This window comes from Vigna unguiculata, chromosome 3 (assembly GCF_037176805.1).
Source record: "Vigna unguiculata cultivar grain cowpea cultivar isolate G323 ecotype 2 chromosome 3, ASM3717680v1, whole genome shotgun sequence".
Taxonomy (NCBI): Eukaryota; Viridiplantae; Streptophyta; class Magnoliopsida; order Fabales; family Fabaceae; genus Vigna; species Vigna unguiculata.
Window position 1 is genome coordinate 14,115,061 of NC_140794.1, and position 8,067 is coordinate 14,123,127.

Below are 8,067 nucleotides of genomic sequence, written 5' to 3' on the forward strand. Positions count from 1 at the left end.
AATCACTTCCTTTCCGATAGTTGTACGGGATTAATTATGTGTCACGTGTCAGGTTTTTTTGACTTTTTTTTTAATTTTTTTTAATTTTTAATTTTTTTTATAATTTAAAAAAAATTGCCACGTGTCAATATGACATTGTGCCACGTGGCAGAGACGATGTGATGTGGCAGTGACAATGCCACGTGTCACTATTGGATGTGAAAAGTCTCAATTTGGTCCCAATTTTTTTAATACTAAATCAATTTCATCCCTATATCAAATTTAATTTTTATATAAATTTTACAATGGTATTTTTATTATAATTGATATTTTTAACAAAATTAAGTTTATTTCAATGTATATTTTGCATTGAACTTTATTTAAATATTGTTTCAAATATTTATATATCAATAATTTATAGACAAATGTTAGAATTTATATTTAAAATTCTATATTTGAATTTATAAAGTTTTTATTTTTAAAGCAACTCTAACATTTATCTATAAATTATAGATATATAAATATTTTTAAAAAATTAAATAAATACCGGTGCAAAATATACATTTAAGTAAACTCAATTTTGTTAAAAATATCAACAATAATAAAAATATCATTATAAAATTTATATAAAAATTAAATTTGATACAAGGATGAAATTGATTCAATTTTAAAAAATTTGGGACCAAATTGAGACAAAATAACAAATACAGGGACTACATTGAGACTTTTCACATCCAATAGTGACACGTGGCATTGTCACTGCCACATCACATTGTCTCTACCACGTGGCACAATGTTACGTGGCAATTTTATTTTATTTTATTTTTAAAATATAAAAGAATTAAAAATTAAAAAAAAATTAAAAAAAATTAAAAAAAGTAAAAAAAAAACCACGTGCTGACACATGACACATAATTAACCTCGTTACTGTACAACTAACGAAAATGAACTGATTGCAACGAATTTTCAAAAATAGGGACTCAATTGAGTCAAATGAAAATGGAGGACCTATTTGAGATTTCATTACAAAAATGAGGATCTCTGCAATGATTTAACCTACATTTAATGTATGATTTTTTTTTCTCTCACATCATACGTCTTTCTTTATTTACACACGTTTTTTATTTTTACTTTTATATGTTTTTTCCAAATTTAAATGTAAAAATTTTAAATCTTTGTAATATTTTCATTATAATTTGTGATTAAAAGTATAAACAGAAAAGTAAAATTTTTAGTTAAAAAAAATTACATGCTAAATTTAGAATGACGTACCTATAAATAAAGGAGAAAAGTTAGTGAAATATTGATAGATTTATAAGAATAAAGAAAGAAATACATAAACATGACGTAATATTTTATATAACATTGATATATAAAATTATAAAAATAAATAAAATAAGTATCACATAATATATTTTTTCTGTTGAGATTCACCTAAACAAATATTTTGTCAGAGATATATTTAAAACATTTATATTAGATAAATACATATATTAGATTGTTGTGATTTGTCAGCTTCCTTTATCATAATCATTTCAGATATTATGTTTGTAGTCCACTTAATTATCCATTGTTATATCATCGTAAATGGTTGATCCTAATATCCAACTTGATTTAAATCCATCAAAGTGAACCTAAAATATTATCATCAACCACTTATTTACACTTGAATCGTGATACTTTAAACCTCATATATGAATTTCTTATATATTTTGTGTAATACTCCACACCCAACTTAATGGCTTTTTACGTTATAACAATATAAAAAATAAAAAAAAATTGGTCAAAATTATAAAACACATCACTATATATAATTTTTTAACGATATTTGTCCAACCGATATAATTCAGTTACTTGAATGATAAATTTTGTACTAAGTAACTACTAATAATTTATAAACTTCTCATTAAGTGCATCTGAATGATTGAATTGGATATAAATTAAAAAAAGTATACATGAAATTATATTTTTTTTTATTTAACCTTTAGTTTGTTTTATTAATTCAAGATCATGATTGTAACACGATCTGGGTGCCAATAGACGCTTATATAGGGCTAACTTTTAATATAAAACGATGATCTTTATAACAAATATTTTAAATAATAATCAATTTTACACTATCACTATAATAACCAATTTATATCAATTTATACAATAAAAAAAAGTTAAATAAAAAATTATAATTAATTATTAATTAATTATTAAAATTAGTTAGAAATTAATTTAGAAACTAATTTTTTGTTACGAAAACAATAATAACTGATGTTTAGAAATCAATACACAAACTAACTTTTTTTGGTAATCATTATTTTAATAATTAAATTTAAATAATTATTTTATAAATATTAATTATAATTTAATAATTAATAATTTTTTATTTTATAAATTGATATCTAAATTGATAATTTAAATAATTAATAATTAAAATTATTCTTAACGGAGGATTTTCGAAGTCAAAATCTGGTAAGTAAATCCAAAGTAGCGTTAGAGATAACTTCATCTTTTATGATAACGAATAAAAAATAGATCGCTGACTTATTCTTTATTGATGCAGTAGTCAATACGTTTAGAGTAAGACATTTTTTTCTCTCTCACATAATACTATATTTCTTAATTTCATAATTTCACGTGTTTCCTTTTCAAATTTAAATATAATAATTTTTAAATTTTTTTTTAATATTTTTATTATAATTTGAATTAAAAAATAAATAAATAAGTAAAATTTTTAAGTTAAAAGTTATAGATAAATCATACAAAGTTTAATTAAAAAATACGGAGAAAATTTATATATATGTTTTTTATCACCTAAACTTGCGTAACTTGCGTAGATTTTATTAATAGTTTATAATGTGGAGTGTTATTCATTCAAATCTATATGGATCGATAATCCAGCTAGGACTATTTTATTTAAAGATTTTGTTTAACGAGTCCAAATAATTTTTTATCATCTCGTTTTGCATATGTTAACATATATTATAGATATATGTCAACACATTACCACGATGGACTTATTTTATATATTTCAATCATATGAGATAAATTGAAATTATTGTTTCTAAAATAGAAATAAAAATACATATACCTAAAATAAATAAAGAGTATATTTTTTTAAAATTAATTAAAAAGTAATTATTTATATTTTAATATTTTATATAGTTGATTAAATATATTTATGTGTTTTAATATAATTTTAATTATTAACTTTTGAAATTAAATTACTATTTTATTCAATATTTATTAAAGTGATAAAGGGGGATGAAATTTTTGTGGTAATTGAAATTCTATAATTTTTAGTTTTAAAATTTGTCTGGACTTTCTAATTTAGAACTATATTTATTATATATAACTATTGACAAGTATAGTGAAAATGTTAAAAAGAAAGACTTAAAAGCATGATATATGGAAAGTCCATATGGCTTAAAAGAAAAAAACAATTATTGGAACATAGAGAAATACTATCTTCATTATAAAAAATATGAATAGAAAAAAAAGGACAATAGGTTGGCCCAACCCTTATAAAATAAAAGGAAAAGAAGCGAATATTACAGTAAGTACATCAACAGACGAAACAAAGGATAAAAGTTCACACTTAACAAAAAATTAACAATTACAAACTCAAACAGAGCGAACTTTCCCATAGAATAACAAGGATTTTTACATAAAAGTTTCCACAGTATCGACCTTTGAGACTAAAATCTTAAGAATATGATTGTTGATATTTGTGTCCTAAACATCAGTATATTCCTTTTCTTCAAAAGGTGGTATAAAATACTTCTTTTCACTTTCAACGAACCTGTAATAACAAACTTGAAAAAAACACTGAAAAAAGATGTTGTTTTGTATCAACACTTAATTGTTAAACAAATGATGAAACTCATATCATCATTCACCATTTTCTTATTTTTCTTATACCATACATATTCCTCAATAAGAAGTGAAGATTCCACTGTAGATGCGTGCCATAACATGAAATGCGACTTTTGTAGCGTTAAGTTAATGTTTTAAATTCTTAACACGAAATTAATTTGCAGCTTAATTTATTGATTAACGTGCTAGACCATATGGAAAATTAGACACTATATATCGATAATATATAGTGTCTAATTAGGATCGAGACCAGGATAAATTTGAGATTGCACTTGTCACGCAAAAACACCACCGTCCACAAAATAATGATGTGTCTAAGCTCTTGTTTTACTGGTGTAGTTATTGTGCTGTTATTTTCATTTTCATCTTCTTCACTTGATACTCCTGAAAAGTTTGTTCAATGTCTTTACAACTATCCCCATATTACCAACCCAATCTCCAATGTTGTTTATACCCAAACCAACTCTTCATACTCCTCTGTCCTAAATGTTTCCATTCAAAACCATAGGTTCTTCAACTCAAGCTCAAAACCCCAAGTAATTGTCACAGCACTCCACGTTTCCCACATTCAAGCCACCATATTCTGCTCCCAAAGCCATGGCCTACAGATTAGAACCCGAAGCGGAGGCCATGATTACGAGGGTCTCTCCTACGTTGCCGAGGTTCCCTCTGTCATCGTTGACCTCTTATACCTTAGAAAAATCACAGTTGACATAGAAAACCGAACTGCATGGGTTCAAGCTGGGGCAACCATTGGTGAACTTTACTACACGATTAGCCAGAAAACCAAAACACTAGGGTTCCCAGCTGGTGTGTGCTCCACTGTAGGCACTGGTGGCCACTTCAGTGGAGGTGGCTATGGATTCTTGATGCGTAAGTACGGTCTTGCCTCTGATAATATCTTAGATGCTCACATAATAGACGTGAATGGTAATCTTCTTGACAGAAAAGCCATGGGTGAGGATCTGTTTTGGGCCATCAGAGGAGGTGGCGGAGCAAGCTTTGGAGTCATCGTGGCTTGGAAGATAAAACTAGTTCCGGTTCCATCAACTGTGACAGTGTTCAATGTTTCAAGGACATTGGAAGAATATGAAACCGATATTATTCAAAAGTGGCAGCTTGTGGCGAATAAATTGGACAAGCGCATATTCCTTAGGATGGACTTGACAAGGGCAAATTCAAGTGAACATGGAAAGCAAACAATACAAGCAAATTTTGTGTCCGTGTTTCTGGGAGGTGTAGAAGAGTTTATTCCATTGATGCGAAAGAGCTTCCCAGAGTTGGGTTTGGACAAAAAAGACTGTACTGAGACGAGTTGGATTGGGTCAGTTGTTTTCATGAATGCTGGGTTCATTGGATCTAGAGACCTTGAAGCCACTGAAGTTTTGGTGAACAGAACTCGAACTCGTGTGAAGAACTTCAAAGGGAAATCTGATTATGTGAGGAAACCAATTCCTGTTGATGGATTACGAGGGTTATGGCGCTTGCTTTATGACGATGGCATTGAATATGGTCAGCTTCAATTTGCCCCTTATGGAGGCATAATGGATGAGATTTCTGAATCTCAAACTCCATTCTCACACAGATCCGGATACATATTTCATATTCACTATATTGCCACTTGGCTTGAGGAAGGCGATGAGACTGCACAAAGACACATGAATTGGACTAGAAGAGTGTATAAATATATGGAACCTTATGTTTCAAAGTCTCCAAGAGCTGCATATGTGAATTACAGAGACCTTGACATTGGGATTAATAACAATGGCTACACCAGCTACGACCAAGCCAGCATTTGGGGTGTCAAGTATTTCGGTAGCAATTTCAGGAGATTGGTAGAAGTGAAGACCAAAGTTGATCCTCATAATTTTTTTAGAAACGAACAAAGCATTCCTACACTGTCCAAAGAAGGAAATTATAATAAGGAATTCATTTAGCATCTACAATTCAAATCAAATAATTAATGTTGAATGTTTTTAATTCATTTTTTTTTTCAATAGTAAACCATCCAGTATCTACCATTCAAATAAAATATAATAAACGTTGTATATTGTGGTCGACGAAGGACCGAGAATAATAAACCAAGGATATACAATAGTTATCTAAAGATGATTATTAGTCGGTACAAGCAAGTCTCTCAATGATATATTAGTTTTCAAATCAAAGAATTAAATGTTCGAATATTTTATCCCTAACTGGTATATAAAGTTCAACATTTCTTTCGTAAAAGAATTGTCCTTATGTTGGGATTAATTTATTGGAGATAGAATGTGAAGCATCTTATATGCAAGTTGCGGTTGGGAACATGTGCACGCAATCCTGCAAATTGAAATTTAGGAAAAGGTAACTTTTATTTATACCGTGATACAGGAGGGACGGACAAAATAAACTGCAGTAAACTGAACTGTTAAAAATTATTGTGAACCAAAAATAGTTTGTTTAAATTAAATTAAAGTATAGTTCAGATGAAATATAGTTTAAATAGAATTATTTTTTGTTCTATCAAACTATACTGCATTAAATTGCATTGAATTATAATATATTTTAATTTGTTTCTGAATTAGTTAACTGAATTGTATTATTTTTTAACAAGACTATAATATTTTTCCACTGAATTTGTTTGTGAATTGTTTGAATATTTTAAAAACCTTGAAAAAAAAGAAAAAAAATTAACACACAAAAATTCGCCTAACTTGATCGAATTCCATGAAATTTTTGTTATGGACGACCGAGTCAAATTCAGACAAATTTTGATAATTAAATTTAGTTGAATTTCAGTCGTTACCAACTCTGCCAAATTCAGTTGGAATTGCCTCAACAAAATTCAACAAAATTCGACCAAATTCTGATTGTGACCGACTTGATTGAAAGATCGATCAAATTTCAGTGAAGTTCGACTCGGCTAAATTCTATCGAATTTAAACCGGGACCATGACTGCCCTACCTCTTAGAAGGTCTGCCCATGTGTGTGTGTATATATACATATATATATATATATATATATATATATATATATATTGCAGTTCATAAAACAGTTCAGTCCATATTATAGTGCAGTGCAGTTCAATTCAGTTTGTCTGAACTATATTTCAGTTCAGTGCAATTCGTGCGAACTATCTTTTTAGTTCAGTTTGAGTAGTACAGTGCAGTTTGGTATATTTTGCCCAGTCCTAAGAATGATATCTTTGACACCATCAAGATGAGGGAACAAGTGGCCAGCAGCTTGAAGCTCCTGATATTGAGTTTCACTGCATAAGCAAGATACCACATCATTCTTTCGATCTTTCCTCATTGGAAAAAGTTCTTTGTCTTGAAGGGAAAAAGAAGATCTAAACTGTCAGCAATTAAAAAAGATGGAAACCATGTTTTCCACCAGTAAATTAGCCAAGGTATGTAGTGAGAAACATGAAGTGTCCACTGGTCTTGTAGTTTTTGTTGGTACAAGACTTCATTTGTTAAGTTTCTAGGAAGACCATCCACTAGTAGTTCAGAACTGGAGCTATGAGCGCTGCACCTTCCAACCTGTCACCATTGCAATTTTGTTTCACTGTGATAAAGAATACAGATAAAGAAAGTGGCTGATAGATTTGTCTAACTTATTTAAATAAATATGATATTTAATGAAGATTAGTTCAAGAAATTTGATATCCACGTCTAGTTTTTGCTAACAATTTTTTAAGTACTGCAGACTTACACAGAAATAAGAGTCTTTCACAGTTCTTTAAACCTAAACATCATTCTTAATAAATCTTTATGGAATGACAAGCACAATTACCCCACCCATTTTGATGTCATAGACAACCCCACCAATTTCCCAACCATGAGCTTTTTACACTTTCGTCTAATGGCAAAGGAAACCTGAAGTTAATATTAATATTCATTCAAAGATTGTTTGGACAGCCTTGACCAACAGATTCTGCACAATAACTGCAGACGAACAAAGATCTTATATCACTCAAACAACTAAAATGCAAGTTCAACCAAAGGGACATAAACATTTACATGCCAACAAAAGACAAAACAACCAAAGAACGTTCTGGTTTAGGCCACTAGAATTATTGCTTAAGATGACTTGGAACATGATGGCCGAGCTCGGCCTACGACAGCCTAGAATATCATAGCCTATGATGGCCTATATCTTCTCAACCTAAGATGGCTTAGATCATTTTGGTTAAGTGGAAATATGACTTAGGATTAAGAAGGATTACACAGGTCGATAAT

At 29.1% G+C, this 8,067-nt stretch overlaps 1 protein-coding gene across 1 annotated transcript; it reads left to right on the forward strand.

Moving 5' to 3' along the window:
* The first annotated feature begins 3,915 nt into the window (after nt 1–3,915).
* LOC114177209 (cannabidiolic acid synthase-like 1) lies at nt 3,916–5,830 on the forward strand. Its single transcript, XM_028062472.2, has one exon. It carries the CDS (start codon nt 4,152–4,154, stop codon nt 5,781–5,783), a length of 1,632 nt encoding a protein of 543 aa, XP_027918273.1. The 5' UTR covers nt 3,916–4,151; the 3' UTR covers nt 5,784–5,830.
* The last annotated feature ends 2,237 nt before the right edge of the window (nt 5,831–8,067 follow it).